Source organism: Ricinus communis, chromosome 3 (assembly GCF_019578655.1).
Source record: "Ricinus communis isolate WT05 ecotype wild-type chromosome 3, ASM1957865v1, whole genome shotgun sequence".
Classification (NCBI taxonomy): Eukaryota; Viridiplantae; Streptophyta; class Magnoliopsida; order Malpighiales; family Euphorbiaceae; genus Ricinus; species Ricinus communis.
In genome coordinates, this window is record NC_063258.1 from 26,089,155 (window position 1) to 26,108,297 (window position 19,143).

Consider the following 19,143-nt stretch of genomic DNA (forward strand, 5'->3'; position numbering starts at 1 on the left):
ATTATTTGATTTTAACTCACTCTCGAGACTGACAGTCTCCATTTACTGTTTTTCAGAATCGTGACTGTTAGTCTTCCTGCGATTCTTACTCAGTAACTCGACTTCTTCATCATCGGGTGGTGTTTGATTAGTATGTCAAATTGTAAAAATCTTAGATTCTCCGCAGTAGTAATAGTAGGGATATCAGTGGTAATTTTCTGTAGTTTCGGGTCTCGCCTAATTCTTCGGGCAGACCAATTTAATTGTGTAAAATTTAATGTACTGTAAATTGTGATATTAATAATAGTAAAATTTCAGTTGAGATTTGATTGAGTTAGTGAGTGTCAGGCTTACTACAGGATTTGGTGGCCTTAAGCCTACCCATTCCCTAGTGTCGGTCACGGGCCCACCGGTGGGGTCGTGACATGATGCATCAAGAGCCATAAAAAGGTAGATGAATGTGTTGTCCTCTTTTGTTTCGAGCTCAACAAAAGATCCTGGGTTTATAGTCTTTAACATATGTAAAAAACTTGGAATCATTGCATAAGACTCATATGGTTTATCTCTCATATTTCGTATTGCTTTTTTCTTTTGATCTCCATGCTTTTATATAGCTTAGGAAGATTCCATAATCCTCCTTCATGTCTCTAACAATATCAAATAGTGTGTATACTGTTTTTATGCTGAGGTACTTTGATTTTATACAATTAGCAACTATACTTGTAGTTGTTTGTCGATAATCATTTAATCTTCATTTCAATAGGCATGTGTGGATGTTATTAAATTTTTGAAGTATAAATATCAATGTATTTCCTTTTCTTGATGCTCTTAATTGCCACTTGCAATTCTTATCTAAATATTTAACAACATATTCCATATCATATGATTTTTTTACCTTAAACTGAAAATTATTGCTAATTGCATAGAAATTCAAGACTGTCTTAAAGGTTTTTTTGTCTTTATAGATTTTTTCTTCTTCAATTTTTGTTTATCTTGTGTTGCTGATGATGCTTGAATCTATATCTCATTTTCAACTTCAGCTTCTTCAATTTTTTTGCTTTCTTCTATTATTCATTTACCTATCATATTTGCATATTGCAATCCTGAATGGTATATGTTTTGTATATATTTGTTGAATTATGTACAAATACCGTATTTGAAGATGTTGAAGCTAGTTCAATTCTTGCCACTTGTAGATTTGTCCTTAAGCATGATCCGAAAAATGTATTATTTAGCTTTGTATTCTCATTTATGCACAAAGGATATCTTGTAAAATCTAATTTCTTCTTTTTCAACTCCAAGTAAAATAAAAGACTTCTATCATCTTCTATTTTTAATGGTGGATAACCATTTTTCACCTAATATAGTATCTCCATTTTTATTTCCTCTTTGTTGATTCTCAGTTGTTTTCACAATATTTTCAATAGATCATCATTAACCACAATTGCTTGGAATAAGAATTCCATTTACTTCAAAATTGATGTAATTCATACTTTTATCCTATTTTCTCTTGTGTTAAATAAATACTGATATTGTGTTCATTGCTCTTGTGATAAAATAATTAGAATTCATAATAAAAATAAATTCAACACATTTGAAATTTGTATTTAAAGATCTAACATATACTGTTTTCTTGGAAACATACACCTTTTACTGTTAATTGTATTAAAAGATTGTTGTTCAATTTTTATGAATTTATTTGTCAATCTTAATGACATATATCTTAAATATAATATATTTTTATCAAAATCAACATATTTTTTATTAATTTTTTTTAAAATATACCTATTTTATATTAACATATGCATTTTTCTTAGAAAGTATATTGTTTTTGTATTTTTTAGAAGAAACATATACCAAAAATCTGGGTTTGTGACTTACCTTTATTTTTCAGATTTGTTTTTCAAAATCAATTGAAAATCGTTCAAACTGTATAGATACACCTGTATTATTGTTGATTCATCAATTTTTACTTTATAATGATAAGATCTATAAAAGAATCTAATGAAATAAGCTTCACATTCTTTATAATAATTAGAATTTTTTTGTAAGAATGGGAATATATTTCTTTATTTTTTATTTTGTTGCAGGGAATGCTCGTTTTCAGTTTGAAGATTAATAGAAAACTAATGTGGTTTTAAATAGTTATTTTATTCGTATTTTTGGAATAGCTTTATTGAAACTTTTGATGGAAATTTTTGAAAAGGAAGAGATTTGTTAAAATTTTTAATGGAGATTTTTTATAAAGAGTTTTATTGAAGCTTAGATGGAAGTTTTTGGAAAGGACCTACTTTCTATATGAAGTATCGTATAAATAATATTTTAGAAGCTTTATACAATATTTTTTAAAGAATTGTATTCCTACTATATAAATGATATTTTTTGTTATTTTTAAGTTATTTATAAAAATTTTCCTTTTAGTTTTGGCCTGAATTTGGCTCATTCGGTCTATACAAACTTACGATTAATCAAATTTAGATTACTTTTTAAGAATATATGAATTCTTTACTTATAATTTTTCAAGCACACCTTAAGAAAAATAATATTCCAAAACCCCATCTAAATAATAATCGGACTTTCTTAAGTTGGGGCTCGATTATGTTCAAAATATAAACTACTTGTCGAAGTCCTAAAATCTTCGACCAAGTTTAAACCAAGCTAATAAACAATGGGATTATCTGCTATTGCGTTGTGGAATTGATACTATTATTTTAATTATAAATATTTTTAATTTATGAAATTTAAAACGAAACTTTTTATTTAAAAAGTTAAATAAAAAAATACATATAAATTAATAAAATATCATTTAAAATGAGAAAATTTAGTAATTATTAATTAATATACTAATTATATTCATATGAATTAAACATTTAAAATATAATTAATATTTTAAGACTAAAGTCATTATTATGTACAAAAGCAACTTATTAGTCAATATTCTATCTTTTTAAGATTAGAATTATCATTTAATTAGAAAGTAATATATTAATATAATAATTTGATACATCAATATACTTGCATGTTAAAACGAAATAAATATATCAGAATATTTTTATTTATATGTCAAGATTTATATAGCTTGTTTAATATTTTTGTTTAGTTATTAATATTTACCTTTTCATATACTTTTAGCAATGTTTCAAATACTGATTTGAAATTGCCACATATTGGGTCTTGAAATATTTACTTGCCCACTTTATTTTCTATTGTGTGGAGAAAAAACCAGAGGAAATTTGAGAGAGGCCGATTTGCCCAAAGAGCATTAATTTAAAAAAAATCCGACCTGCCGGATTCGAACCAGCGACCTAAGGATTACAGCAATCACACTACAGTCCTCCGCTCTACCAACTGAGCTAAGGTCGGATTTTGATGTTCATCATAATTAAATTAATTTATAAGGGTTGGCCTCTCCACCAAATACAAATCTATAGGGCAAATTGATTCGCCAGCACTGTCTTGAATAGCCCGGTTGAAGGTGCTAAAGTATCATTTAAAGTGACTGTGGGAACAATAATATATTTTGTTTTTGTATTTTTTCAAATTATAAGTACTTATCTTTTCTTAGCGTAGCGATTGATTAGTGCAAATATTTTGTTATTGTTTATGAATCGACAAAAATATACTTATGCTTATGCTTTCCTTCTTCTGTTTTTTTATAAAAAATAGTTATGTTATTCTTATGTATGATTCTTCATATAAGAAATTTGGTAATACCATCATGCATTTCGATTTTGAAATCAAAGTCAAACATTTCACTTTTCTTTTTTAGCAATTAAAAGATTGTATTCCACAATCAAGGGCCAAAACTTTTATATGGCTGGATATCCATTCACCAACTAGCAATGCTATTATTGGAAGTTGAGCCTTGTTACAAGCCCTAAGAATATAGCAAAATCTACAAAAAAAAAAAAAAAAAAAGACAAGGAGGTAGCCTTTTGCCAAAAACAATCTAAGGGTCTCAATCTGCTTAGGACTTTTGTCCTCTCTGTCAAAACACACACTTGCTTGTCAGACACTAGACAGGAGATGGCATCCTGGGATAGCTACGGTTTCAGCAACTAAGATTGAGGATGTATGTAGATATCTTCCTTGGAGCCACCATCAATTAAACTTCGTCTGGAACTCCTGCAGATAAAGGCCACCCCTGTCACAGCACTGTGATGAGAAAGAGCAGCATCACAGTTAAACTACAAAATGCCAGGACAATGAGAAGCTGGATACCCATGTGAATACTAGACAAAGGCACATTATTAAACACAAAACCATTTTTGGCCTTCCAAATATGCCAGCTTAAACTAGCAGCACAATGAATTAATTGATAATTACTTTTTTCCATGACCAATTTCATTTACTTGCTGCCACCACTGCTTGAAAGGAGAGAATCTGTCGGATATAGGAATATACACCACGTTTGAAGCTAACCAGGTAGCTCTAGAATAAATACAGAAAATTAACTTATGCTCAATTGACTCAACTCCTCAGTGAATTAGTTGTATGGATATAGTTTGGTGATTAAAAATCTATGATTAGGATCCTCTCATATTCATACTATCTTGTTTTATAATCTTCACTAGTAAATACTAAATAAAAATGGTTGAGATTTTATTAAAATAATTAATTTAAATTTTATGCGGCGAACAACTATTTACAGAATAATAATATCTTAATTATTAAACTTAAATTAATAGTTGCGATTGTGCTAACATAATAGCATCTCAAAACAAAAGCTTAACATCCATTTTCCTCTTTGAAAAGTCTTCTTTTTTAATGAAAAGTCATATTTCCATAAATAATTCAATTAATTTCTATAAATATCCAAAATGTGTTCTAGCCTTCCAGAATACAATCGAGGAAATTGAGTTGTGGAACATGGGCTGAAACCAATCCATAAGATGGGCTTTGAATCCAGAAATCAGAGTTTTCCTTCGGGGCTTATTGCACTTTTCGGCCTCATCCAATTCTAATCTGAAAATACAGCAAGACGAGAAAAAGAAAAAAGAATTAGTGCTGAGCATAAATTTCAATAATTTCAATAAAAAGACTGATTTATATTTGTATTTCAATAATTTTTTTTATTTTATCTTTTTTAAGCTTTATTTCGAATTTACTCTTTTTTTTCTGAAGAATAAAGTAATTAATTCTTTTTCCTTTTGTGCACTTATGCCCTTTTCTCCTTTCATAAGATTTCCAGTTCACCTTGATTGTTTGGAGATTATGTTCCTAATATCAATAATCTGAGAAGTTTAAAGTGGATACAATCTTTAATCTTTAATCTTTATTAGCAACGCATGCGTAAATTATAAAAGAAATTGTCGACATACTATAGAAGAGTAGAATAATAAATTTTGATCTGTAGGTAACATGAGTCTTGTTTAGATGGGTCATTTCTAGAGGTAATTTTAACTTATACCTTAATTAAGAACAAAAAATGGTGCGAAATACTCATAAGCAGGAAACACCCGGTGACAGCAGCAAATTAATTACCAAATAAATCCAAGCATGGAATTGATAATTCAATAGATTATTGGGACAGTTTCGAATATTAGCATATACCTGTTTCAAAGATTATATTAATAAAAGAACTTTGAATACTAAAGTAAAAAAAGAAAAAGAAAAAATGCACTCCAATCAACATAGATCCCCATGGGACCATACCATTACCAAATATGTTACAACATGTCCATAACCTTACTTATTTATGGCATATACCTCAGTAGATGCCAACACTAATAACAAATTAGTTTAATAAATTATCTTCAGGTCTAAACTTTTGTATTTAATTAAGCCTTCATGCTAATTAATTTAAACAAAGTGGACACAGCTAGTTAATTTCTTGTAAAAAGAATTACATGAAGATAGAACAAAGAAGAAGAGGGCATTCAAACTAGAAAATGAAGTGGCCAAAGGTAGATGCCAATAAATCAATTAATTGGGAATTGTTGATAGAAAATGATTTAAGTAGTTCATGAGTTAATCTCAGCTACCAAAAAGAAAGTGGGTACGAGAAGAATAGGGAGATATTTATTTTATTAAATGCTGCAACTGTTGTTGTTTGCTGTTATGGTCAGGATTACGACAAGAAGATAAACACAAATTGATGGTTGAAAATTATACAGGGAATATGCTTATTATGCTTTCCCATTTCTTTTCTTCTTTAACTTATTAGTCAATATAATAAAGTTATTTTAGAAAATAATGATAAGAATTAATAATATTAATTTGAAAAAGCTATTTTTCTTGGTAGATATACATAAAACTGTAAGAGCAAGTTATACATGAAAGTAATTCCTACAATTTTTATAGCTTTTCTAATAAAAACACACTGATAAATGTGTGTATATATATATGAATTCTAAGTGTATTTACCAAAATTTTGACACGTGATTAATTTATTTTATTAATATGTAGTAATTCTGTTGATGTTTCACAAAATCATTGTCTATTCATTTGTAAGATAATTCTATTTTATTCCAATAGTAGTAACAAAATCTTAAAATATTGAAAATCTTTATTATTATTTTTAAAATAAGTAAAATAGAATACGTTAGAAGATTTTGGTAAGTTAATAAATTTTTTTGACTAATTTTATTTTAAATTATTATTATTATTTTATATAAATTTCATATATGAAATAATATTTTACTATTTGTAAGGATTCAGCGTATATTCATGTAAAAAAAATATATCTAGGTATTGTGATATAATTTTTAGAAAAAAAATAAGCTATTATTAATTAAAGTAAGAAGTATTTTAGCTAATGTGCAAAAATAAAATTGGTCTATAATTAGGAAAAGGAAAGCATTTTAGGCTAAAATTAAAATTTGCTCCTTTAATAAGTATGGTAAAGAAATCATCCAATTTAGAAGCATTTTCTTTAAAAAAAAAAAAGTGTAACAAAAAAGGAATTGGGGAAGAAGGCAAGACAAGACGTAGAGATTAGCTGGGAATGAGAAGTTTCCTTAGGAAAAAAAAAAGGAAAGGGGAAACTGAAAGGTTGGGAAAGAAGAGAAGGTAGAGACCAGATGCGAGGAGTAGATTCCAAAAGAAGAGAATATACCAATAAGAAATCCGAATCTTGTTGTTGGAAATGGCTAAATATGCAAAACCAAAACACAACATGTGACTGACCTCACTCGCAAGAAACACTATAAAATAAAACTACAACAAAGTACAAATCATCAATATCTTACATTTTTTAAGTTCCGAATTTACCCTCTAAAGATTTCATTCACTTTTTCCCCACTTATTTATTTTTTTACAACTTCCCCCTATTGAAGACGGGTTTGTCGTCTAATGCAAGCAAGGTGGCAGTGGCGGAGAAAAGAAAGACCCACCCGCCAGTCTTCTAGAAAGCGTTTTGAACTGTTAATTTGTTATACATTAGGCAATAGATTATTTTATTTTATTCCTGATATATCAATCTCAAGCCAAAGAAAAACAATAAAAACTAGTTTTACATGCATTAGTTTCTCTGATTCTAAGGATTTTATCTGAAGAAAAGAATATAAAGCCCTGCTTTTCTTAGACACTATTGCCTTTTATTATTATTATTTATTTTGGGCTCGCATTCTTCCAAACACTAGGTGCATTAAAATTGTAAAAAGAAAATAATATTCATGCAGTTATGATGCAACGGTATCATTAAATAAAAATGGGCGCATGTTTTCAGTTTGGTGCAACTTGGAAGAGGAGAAAGAAAAAAAGAGAAAAGAAAGAGGAAGGAGGACCACGGTTTTAATGAACGGATATTCTCAGAATTATACCAAGCGTCATTAATTAGCAAGCATCAATTTTTCTTTTCCTATAAATATTATCTACTTTAAGAAACAACAGATTGGCGCCTTTTTCTTTTTATAGAATTTATAAATTCTTGATAAAAATATATCATTATAATTAAAAAATATATCACTTGAAAAAATATATATCTTTAATCATGTTGATATAACTTTTTTTAATTTATAACTCGATAATATATGTGTCTCACTCAATAATTATTTTAAATCATATTTAATTTAATTTTTAAATTCGATCGTAAAAAGGACTAATTTTTACTTTTAACATTACAGCTCAATAAAATTTCATAAATATATAATCAATGAAAATTTAATTTATATAAACTATTTTCTCTTATTAAATTTTAAATTAGTGTATGATCAATTTTATCATTTATTTTTTTAAAATATTCAAAAGTGATAATATTTATATTAATTAACACAAATAATTTTAATAATTATTTACTAAATTAATAATTAAAAGAAGTATGATTTAAGATAACCGAAAAAGTACCTCTTTAGAAAGAAAGAAAATTTTATTTTTATATTTATTTTTATTAAGTATAAATAAAAAAAAAAAAGGAAGAATTACAGAAGGATTTTTTTCTTTTTTGACTGGAGAAGGAACCTTTTTATTTTCGATGCAAGAATTATCACAGAAAAACTTGACCAACTCATAAAAAAAGGAGTGCTGTCAATTAATTCATTATCTAAAAATTGCTTTTCTTTCTGTTTTATTAAAAATTGCTTTGGAAATAGAGTAACTATGGTTATCGTGCGTCTTGTATTTTTCTAATTTGTGAAAAAAGGGTATGACTTTCCATTTTTAGGAGATATTTAGTTTTCAAATATATAAAATATTCTTTTATCCTATTAAAAGAGAAACCCTACATACATACCCTTGCCTTAATCCTCGAGTTGGCAGTCTCTTACATATAAGCTGTTTGTCATAATTCTTTTATTGGTGATAAAGAAAGTACGCCAATGTAATAAAAAAGTTCTTAAGTCTTTTATTTAACGTGTTAATCCAGAGTTACCACTCATCTCAGTTATAAATACATAAAGAATTTCAACTTCTTTTTTTCTCCAACAGTTCTAATTACAACATCTAAATAATTAAATTAAATTATATAAACTTGAGTCCAATCAATGAAGCGTGACAACATAATAAGATTGATTTATATTTTTATGTTTATCAATATCATTAAGAATTATAAAGTTTTCATTAATAATGATGAACCGTAAGACTCCAAACTCTCCAACTCCTTCATGTGAGGAACCTATTGTTATCCTCAATTGAAGTACAATTTTTTGATTTCGTAAATAATTCCTATTTTACCCAGTCCCACACTTCAACCACATACAGCACAAGCGCCCCCCTCACCCTTCAAAGGAAATGCCACGTGTTTTTTCAAATACCATAAATATAGAAGCAAATATATAGATAATTAGTTATTTATTTATGCGATATATAATAATAATAATTATTATTATTTTAATTATAAAATTAAATTAATAGATATAATTTAATAAAAATTTATATTGAGTATTAATTTATAATATTTTAAAAATAATAATAAATTAATTATTTATAATTTTTAAAATCTAAAATTTTATTAAAATATATAATAATATAAAAATTATTTTAAAAATATTTGTTAATTAATTTTAGTATTTTATGATTTAATTCTATAATTGATACTACTAACTTCTAAAATTAATTTTATTATATAATTAAAAATTAATTAATTATTAAATATAATATTAAAAATATTATTTAAAATATTATTTTTAAAATTAAAAATTATTTTTATTTAAAAATTAATTTATTAGTTAATATAATATTAAAATATAATTAATATATTATTTTTAAAATATAACTAATATTATTATCCGATCAAAAATTATTTATTAATTAATATAATATTAAAATATAATTAATGTTTTATTTTTATAATAAATTAATATCATTATCTGATTAGATAATTATTTATTAATTAATATAATTAAAATATAATAAAAAATATTATTTTTAAAATTTAGAATTAGGGTTTAATTAGAAATGTAACTTATTAGGTAATAAATTAATAGAAAAAATTATATAATTATATATAAGTTTAAATTCTATATACGTGTCAAAATAAAAATTTTATATCTCAAAAAATTTTAAATTTTAACAATTAATATATATACACACAATTTATTAATTATAAAATAATAAATATTTTTTCCAAAGATAAAGAGATGATATGTTTATAGAACTAATAATATATTTTCAATTTGATTTATATTTCAACTTCTTTTCTCCATTCTCCTTAGATAAAAAAACTTATTTCCCTATTCATGATAAATACAATAATAGTAATAATAAATAATAATAATAATAATCCATCGTATCACAAGGGAATAAAACCAAGAGATATGCTCTTCTCCTCATATAAAAGAATAAAATGGATATTCCAATACTAACCCTCGAATATTCTTCTCTTACCGTTATATTATCACCCCTCAACACTTTCCACTTTCCTTTATTCTCTCTCTCACACACATTTTCTCACCGTCCAAACAACCCTTAAAAAAAGAAAAAGGAAAAGAATATGAAGTTCGGGAAGAGCCTTAGCAACCAGATCGAGGAAACATTACCTGAATGGAGAGACAAGTTTCTGTCGTACAAGGAGCTTAAGAAGAGATTGAAGCTACTAGAGCCAAAAAAATGCGTCGGTGATAGGCCTAATAAACGCCAGAAATTGGAGGACGCCGGTGATTGCGCAGACGCTCCTATGTCAGAGGAAGAGATTGATTTTATTAAATTGTTGGAAGATGAGCTTGAGAAATTCAATTCTTTCTTTGTTGAGAAAGAGGAAGAGTATATCATCAGACTGAAGGTATTCCTTTTTCCTGTTTGTTTCCCGAGGAAATTTTTCTGTTTTATACCTTTTGAAGAATGCATGTATATGATTTAGGAGCTTAATCACCCGTTTAATTTTGTGAGATATAACAAAATTGTAGAATTTGAACGGAACGGTGTCGTTTGGTAACAGATCTAGGTTTTCACTTAGACTAACCGACTCTGCGCAGTAAAAGGATACTGTAACGGACAGTTTAGGCCGTTAGTTATGTACTTCTTTTTTTCCTCCTTCAACAACCAATATTTATTTGCCAGTTGTCTTTTTAAACAACTGGCGCTCATTTATGCTGCTGGACGAATTGTGCTTTGGTATATTCTTTTCTGTCTAATTCAACATTACCATGTGCGAGTTACAAAGTCATCTGCCTTCTTTTTGTATTTAAATTTTTTGTTGTACTGTTACTGCGAAGCTTAGTTTTGTATTTGTGGGCTGAAATTTAAACTAGTGACTTCTAAAGTGGTCTCACTTCTTATTAGCTAAGAGTTGGTTTATATTTAATTAAGCATAAACTTCTGACTTTTTGGGTTATCAAGTAGATACGGATTTTATTTCCACTGTAAAAGGGGTTAATTAAGTTAAATTAAATTGTGTAATTAACTTTGTTTGCGTATGAAATGCAAATAGAACAAGATATTATTCCAAAAGTTTGAAACTCAGGTTGTAATTAAAAAAGAGAAACTCGTGTGGTCGGGTGGTGGGTATTGAGCGAGCTTTATTTTTTGGTCTTTTACTGGATTATATCTCCCTTCATGCAGGGTTAAAAGGAAAAGTACAGTGATATTTGATAATGATGTGTGTTACTTAAGAATTATAAGTTACCATATCTACTTGTGAAGTGGGTTAAAGGGAAAAACATATAGTGGTATTTGATAATGATCTGTGTATATAAGAATTAATGTTGCTATCCACTTGCAAAGTAAAATAGTGTACCGGAGATTTGAGGCGTGCATATGAGATTTCTGCCTTAAGATTGATCAAAGAAAATAAAAATAAAAGATGCACAATACCTTGATTTGAAATTAAATTTTTTGTGAACTTGGTGCAGGAATTGCAAGATAGAGTAGCAAAGGCAAAGGATTACAATGAGGAAATGATAAAAATTCGGAAGGAGATTGTTGATTTTCATGGAGAGATGGTGTTGTTGGAGAATTATAGTGCCCTTAACTACACAGGTAGCTAAATATTTCTTATTTTTTCTTTCATGTTGAGTTGATAGTTTCATTCAACTATTTAGTCATTCTGAACTTTATGCTTGTAAGTGGTTACTGAATCAAAAAGTTGCAACTAACTTGGTGTGTTTTTAATAGGATTGGTAAAAATACTCAAGAAGTATGACAAAAGAACTGGTGCTCTCATTCGCTTGCCCTTTATCCAGAAGGTTTTGCAACAGCCCTTCTTCACCACTGACTTGCTTTACAAACTTGTGAAAGAGTGCGAGACTATGCTTGATCGCCTCTTCCCTATAATTGATTCATCATCTCCATTTGAAGCAGTGGATGGAGATGAAACATTTGATCCTTCAACTTCTGCTACCATCAAGAGTGATAGTATGCTCGGAGTCCCCAGAGAACTTGCAGAGATTGAACATATGGAGAGCTTATATATGAAGAGCACCATATCAGCGTTGCGAGTATTGAAGGAGATCAGGAGCAAAAGCTCTACTGTTAGTGTATTTTCATTGCCTCCTTTGCAGATAAGTGGGGTGGAGGATACTTGGACAAAGGTTCCTATTCTGGAACAGGTCGCCAAATGATTAGATTTTGTGAGAAGAAATAGGACCAGATGCCACCTTGTTTTGTGTCATCACTTTCTTTTTTTCTCTTCATCATGCATATTTTATGCATGTCTTGGATACTAACACAGATGTAAAATGTTTAATTAAAGATGTAATGAAATATAAGCACACGTTCTAGACGAGAGAATCTTTTCGGTTCACGGAAGTTCATTATTTTTTAAATAACTGGCCTAAACATGGGATTATTACATGACATAGCTCGAAGATTCTGAATTGCAGATGTTCGATTTTTGGCTAACAAAGTGGTCTGGAATACTCTGTTTTGAAGATGTAATCTGCTGTTAATCTCAAGGCCCCGTCAGCTAGGTGGAAGTGATGGGTTTGATCCATTTTCTGCTCTGTTCATCATGGTTTAAATGACCATTTGGTTTACAAGATCCTACTTACTAAAAGTACAGTTGATATGTCATAAAAGAAAAAAATAATATTCATGCTTGCTTCCTACCATAAATTTATAAATTTAACAATTGAAATTTATGTGACCGTTATCTTTTCACCGTTAAAAGTACAAGATTTTTACAACTATATATATATAGCAGACTAATTATGTAGTTGATCAATTTAAACACTATATTTAGCAGACTAATTAAGTATGCAGTTGATCAATTTAGACAAATTGGTAAAAGAGCAATATACTTAACTACCTCTGCTAAATAAGTAACTTTGCATGCAGTTGGAAAATTACATCTTTTTATTTGTCAAAAAATTGATTTCATAATATAAATAGAAAAAGACAGCCATTTGAAATTCTACTTCTAAACAGAAATTGAAATGTGTGATGTCTGCTTTCAAACATAGGAAAAAAAATTCTTCGATTCACACAGACACAGTGGTCGTACTTCAAATTTTGTCATAAAATTCAACCCCGCCATTGGGATTAAATTTACAACAATTCGATTGCCAAAAATTATTTGAATACGATACTGAAGAGTTTAGCTCTGTCATCCGCTGTTCTTGGTCCTTAATCTCTAGCTATAACATGGCTATTGAGGGAAAATTAGAGAGTAAGAGGATCTTCCCAAATGATATCCACCAGTTGCCATTGGCTCTATCTTTCTTTAATGGGCTTTGTAAAATCGATCGCCCGAAAGTGTTTGATAAAACATGCAGATTGTTGCTGAAAAATGTAATAAAAGAGATGCATTTAAAGCTTAAACTATGTTGTTAAGACACTGAGCAGGGCTTGGGCAGACTCATGGCTGTGTTCCGTTCACCAGGATTAAAAGGCCCAAACCATGAGACGTAACAGCCCAAATGAGAAAAGCTTTAGACCTTGTAACTAAGGACTAATTAAAAATGGGGATCCTAAATAATCAACATACATTAGTGGGTTATGTTGAAAGACATAACAAAAATGAGCCTTAGATACTGCACAGGTAAAAAAAGCCTGTGCAGGGCTACTCATCACAGGCTACCAAGCAAGGGAGCCTCAGACACTGCACAGGTAGAAAAGCCTGTGCAGGGTCACACATCACTGGCCCCTAGGAAAGGGAGCAACCTTTCCAGCAACAGGGAAATGTCACTTCAACCTTTCCTTGAAACAGAAATGAATGTTGGTCATAGCTTCAAGGCAACAAATGTATAGAATAGGCAACCGTTGTAATCTCACGTATATATATACTAAAATCACAAAAACTGTAACCTCATAATACTACAACAATACAAATCAATTTATCACAGATTACTTCATTTTAACATGGTATTAGAGCAGGTTTCAAACCTGTGAAGAATCAATCAAAGCAAACAAAAACCAACCCCATTTCTGCTCAGAACTAAAAGTTCATCATGTCTCAAAACAACAGCAAACTAGCCAGTGTAATTTTGATGGTCGAAGTCTGCCTACATCAGCCTCAGTGGCAGGAGAAAACTAGAGTTTGTCACAGGGACAAGACCCAGACCCAAACCAGTGAGGCCAGAGGCCCCGACTGAAGAAGAAATAGAAAATATAGAAGAATTGCAAACCAATGACCACATGGTCATGTCAATGTTAACCAACACCATGGAACCTCAAATATCAAGATTATGCATGCTGTTAGAGTCATCAGAGGAAATATGGACAAAAGTAAAAGGATTATACGAGCATCAACAGAACTTCGCATACATATTCAACCTTAAACAAGAACTTGCACAAATCACATAAGGGACCAAAAGTGGCTCAGAATATGCCACAGAAATTTTTACCAGATGGGAAGAACTTCAAAACTATCTTTCCCCGACAACAGATACCCGGGAGGATTAGACTCAAGCTACGAAAGCTTGAGATCGCAAATCCTCCTGTCGACCGAGCTCCCAAAAATAGATGCCGTAATCGCAATCATCCAGTGAGAAGAAATTCACCGAAGCCTCATGAACGCATCTCTCTCACTCGAAGCTGCCGACAATCGCACCTGCTCCACTTGACGCCTCCCTACCCATGACGTGGCTCAGCCAAGGGGAGAATTGAGCAGCATCGAACGGTGTGACCACTGTAAGAAATAGGGTCATCATCGCGACACCTGCTGGTTCCTTCACCCCGAGCTAAAACCCAATCGGGGATGGGAGAGAGGAGCGGCAAGGCGAGGCGGAAGAGGCGACAAGGGCGTTCGGCTAGGGGGGGCGGCGATGAGAGAAGAGGTTCGGCTAGGGGGAGCTGAGGGGAGAGAAGAGGAAGGAGAAGGCAAAAAAAACCCTAATGGAAAGGGTATATGTGAAGGATTTTATGCGGGATCTGAATACTATATGACCCGACCCGATTCAGTTAACTCGACCCGACCCGACTCTTCTGTTTCGACCCGATCAGTTCAGTCAACCCAACCCGACTTAGTTTGGCCGACTCAACCTGACCCGGTCCATTTGCTCCGGCCCACCAACCCGACCCAGCAATCTCCAACATGCATCTCACCCATTTGCTATCCCAAATCCAAGCCCTAGTCCAACAGCAGTTAAATGGGTCAGATTCGGTATCTCACTCTTCTCTAAAAACTGTAAATTTTTATCAAAATAATCACTGGATCATTGATTCTGGAGCTACCGATCACATGTCTTGGAATCCACTCAATCTGCAAAACTTTGCACCCATTGTCGATTCCCAACATGTGACCATGACTAATGGGAATCAGGTCACTATTTCTGGCTAAGGCACTGCCACCTTGCTTAATAAACAAATTCCTAATGTGTTATTACTGCTCGATTTCAAATCAAATTTATTGTCCATCGCTAAAATAACACGTGATTTAAATTGCAATGTCATTTTCTCACCCTTTTCAGTACACTTTCAGGATCGAGTTACAGGGAAGACGATTGGTGAAGGGCGCCTAGAAAATGGCTTGTACTATCTTAGCAACCCAACCAACCAATGTCTCACAGCCTCCAATCAAGGCCTACTGATGCATTGGCGGTTCGGGTATCCATATGGTTCTGTCTTAAATAAACTATTTTATCTTAAATTAAATTCTAGTTGCTGTGATGTGTGCAAATTTTCAAAATATACTCGATTGCCTTTTCCCTTATCTTCTATAATTTCTACCAAACTTTTTGAATTAATTCATTCTGATGTTTGGGGTACTGCACCCATTGAATCATATAATCATTACAGATATTTTGTTACATTTATCGATGATTATTCCCGCTCCACATAGGTTTTCTTACTCAAAGGAAAAAATGAGATCTTTGCCTACTTTCAAGAATTTTTTTCAATTTGTTCAAAACCAGTACAATGCAAAACTTAAGACCTTTAGGTCTGATAATGGTACCGAGTATATCAACAAAAACTTTTCTGACTTTTTTAAAGAAAATGGCATCCTGCATCAAACTACATGTATTAACACCCCCGAACAAAATAAGGTTTCTAAAAGAAAAAATCGTCATTTCTAGAAGTCACCAGAACCTTACTCTTTCAAAATCATGTTCCTAATACTTATTGGTCTGATGCTATTCTTACTGCTGCATATCTGATTAACTGCCTCCCCAGTGTCACCTTACAGAATCTAAGTCCATTAGAAATTCTGAAATGTCAAAAAATAGACTTGGGACACATCAGAGTTTTTGGATGCATTTGTTATGTTCATATCACCCGCCATCACAAATTTGACAAAAGTTCCGTCAAAACTATTTTTTTAGGGTACTCCTCTCACAGAAAATGGGTATAAATGTTATGATCCCACTTCTCACAAAATATATATCTCTCGTGATGTTTCCTTCCTTGAAACTGAACCCTACTTTCCACGTCCCAGTCACACACCCGCACACCCTCATGGGCCACACACTCCACTGTTTTCACATAACTTTGCTTTTTCTAACAACGATCATCACGATCAAGGTGCTCATTCTAAGGGGGAGCCATCTATTCCCTCAAGCACAATTCCTTCAGGGGGATGAAGTAAAAGCACCAACTTAGAAGATGAACCTAACACTCAAGAAGCAATTGTCTTGAGGCGATCCTCTTAACAGTCTCGCCCTCCTGCAAAACTTCGAGACTATATATCTCATCAGGTATTGTACCCTATTTAGAATTTTATCACATATGACAAAATCTCAAGTACACACCAAACATACCTAAGTAATATAGCTCTTACTGAACCTACATCATTCTATAAAGCCAACACCGATCCTAAATGGTATAAGGCCATGGAAGAAGAGCTCCAAGCCCTAGAAAAAAACAACACATGAGATATTATGCCTTTACCACCTGCAAAAAAACCCGTAGGATGCAAATGGGTATACAAAGTAAAATACAATTGTGATGGAACCATTGAAAGATACAAGGCTAGATTAGTAGCCAAGGGATTTACCCAAACCTATGGAGTAGACTACTAAGAAACCTTTGCCCCCATTGTAAAAATGAACACTGTTTGGATTATATTATCTGTTGCTACTAACCTAGGATGGAACCTCTTTCAAATGGACGTGAAGAATGCTTTCCTTCAAGGTAACTTAGAAGAAGAAGTCTACATGACTCTTCCACCAAGACATAAATCTACATCAAACTCCTCGCTGGTATATAAACTGAAAAAGGCAATCTATGGGCTGAAACAATCTTCAAGAGCATGGTATGCCAAACTAAGCCTCTTTCTTTTGAATATTAATTTTAAAAAGGTTACCTCTGATTCCTCTATATTTAATAAACACACACACACATACTATTGTTATTCTTGTATATGTTGATGATATTATAATAACAGGTAATAACGACCAAGAAATTGAAAAGGTCAAGCAAAGTCTAAAAAGGAATTTGACATCAAAAACTTAGGTCAACTATCATATTTCCTTGGAATAGAGATGGCAAAATAAGATAAAGGGTTGTTCTTATCTCAAAGGAAATACATTCTCGGTCTTCTAAAGGAAACTGGGAAACTAGAAGTTAAACAAGCCAATACTCCAATGGAGACCAATGTCAAACTTAACTTGGAAGATGGTGATCCTGTCTTGGATATAGGCCAATACCAGCGCCTATTAGGGAAGCTGATCTACTTAATGGTAACAAGGTCTGACATCGCTTACGCAGTAAGCATGGTTAGCCAATTCATGCATGCTCCTCGCACCAGCCACTTGGAAGCCATTGACAGGATTCTTAGATACCTCAAGGGCACCCCAGGACAAGGAATCTGGATGAAGAAAAATAACACTAACAGCATAGTTGGTTTTTCGGATGCAGACTGGGCAGGGAGCTATGATAGAAAATCAACTACAGGTTTTTGCACTTTTGTAGGAGGAAACTTGGTAACCTGGAAAAGTAAGAAACAGAGTGTTATGGCAAGGTCAAGTGCAGAAGCTGAGTATCAGGCCATGGCCTCTACAGCTTGCGAACTTACTTGGATCAAGCAAGTTCTCCAGGATCTGAAAATCGAATGCAATGAATCTATAAAAATGTACTGTGACAACCAGGTAGCTCGACACATTGCATCCAATCCAGTATTCCATGAACGTACCAAACACATTGAGGTAGATTGTCACTTCATCAGAGAGAAGGTTCAATCAGGTGAAATTGGGACACCCTTTGTCAGAAGCCATGATCAACTAGCAGACATACTTACGAAAGCTCTTGATAGAATCAGTCACCAAACCATTCTCAGTAAGATGGGTTCCATCAATCTTTGCGAACCCAACTTGAGGGGGAGTGTTGAAAGATAGAACAAAATAGAGCCTTAGACACTACACAGGCAGAAAAGCCTGTGTAGGGTCACACATCACTGGCCCCCAGGAAAGGGAGCAACCTCTCCAGCAACAGGGAAAGGTCACTTCAAGCTTTCCTTGAAACAGAAAGGAACGTTGGTCATAGCTTCAAGGCAATAAATGTATAGAATAGGCAACCGTTGTAATCTCATGTATATATATACTAAAATCACAAAAACTGTAACCTCAGAATACTACAACAATACAAATCAATTCATCACAGATTACTTCATTTTAACAGGTTATCAATGAGAGGTGATAGATGCGGCAAAACTTCGACTGGGATTGAGAGCGACTGCTAAATCTTCAATCTTCCTTGGTGAATAAGAGTCGGAGTGGATGTGAGATTCCCGCGATCTGAAGCAATAGTTTCAATGGCTAAGTTATGCCATAATTACAAAGTTATTTATTTAATTAAAGTTGAGAAAGAAGATCATAACATGAGCGATTCAGCAGATTTGAAGAAGTAATAGGTAGGGATGACAGGGTTTAAACCCGTGACAATTTTTACCCAAAACAAGGGCGCTACCAAGCTGCG

The 19,143-nt window shown here is 31.8% G+C and overlaps 1 protein-coding gene and 1 non-coding gene across 2 annotated transcripts; one reads left to right on the plus strand and one right to left on the minus strand.

Annotated features, from left to right (window-relative positions):
- Window positions 1–3,256: 3,256 nt before the first annotated feature.
- TRNAY-GUA lies at window positions 3,257–3,342 on the minus strand. The gene is given in 2 exon segments: window positions 3,257–3,292; window positions 3,306–3,342. It is a non-coding gene; the product is annotated as a tRNA-Tyr (tRNA).
- Window positions 3,343–10,263: 6,921 nt separating this feature from the next.
- LOC8275890 (SPX domain-containing protein 1) lies at window positions 10,264–12,574 on the plus strand. Its single transcript, XM_002524452.4, has 3 exons — window positions 10,264–10,636; window positions 11,706–11,832; window positions 11,968–12,574. The coding sequence occupies exons 1-3, from the start codon at window positions 10,349–10,351 to the stop codon at window positions 12,411–12,413; spliced, it is 861 nt and encodes a 286-aa protein (XP_002524498.1). The 5' UTR covers window positions 10,264–10,348; the 3' UTR covers window positions 12,414–12,574.
- The last annotated feature ends 6,569 nt before the right edge of the window (window positions 12,575–19,143 follow it).

Coding starts and splice junctions, on each gene's coding strand:
- LOC8275890 (XM_002524452.4), top strand. CDS start 10,349: ATGAAGTTCGGGAAGAGCCTTAGCAACCAGATCGAGGAAACATTACCT. Junction 10,637..11,705: donor AGTATATCATCAGACTGAAG/GTATTCCTTTTT, acceptor AACTTGGTGCAG/GAATTGCAAGATAGAGTAGC. Junction 11,833..11,967: donor TAGTGCCCTTAACTACACAG/GTAGCTAAATAT, acceptor TGTTTTTAATAG/GATTGGTAAAAATACTCAAG.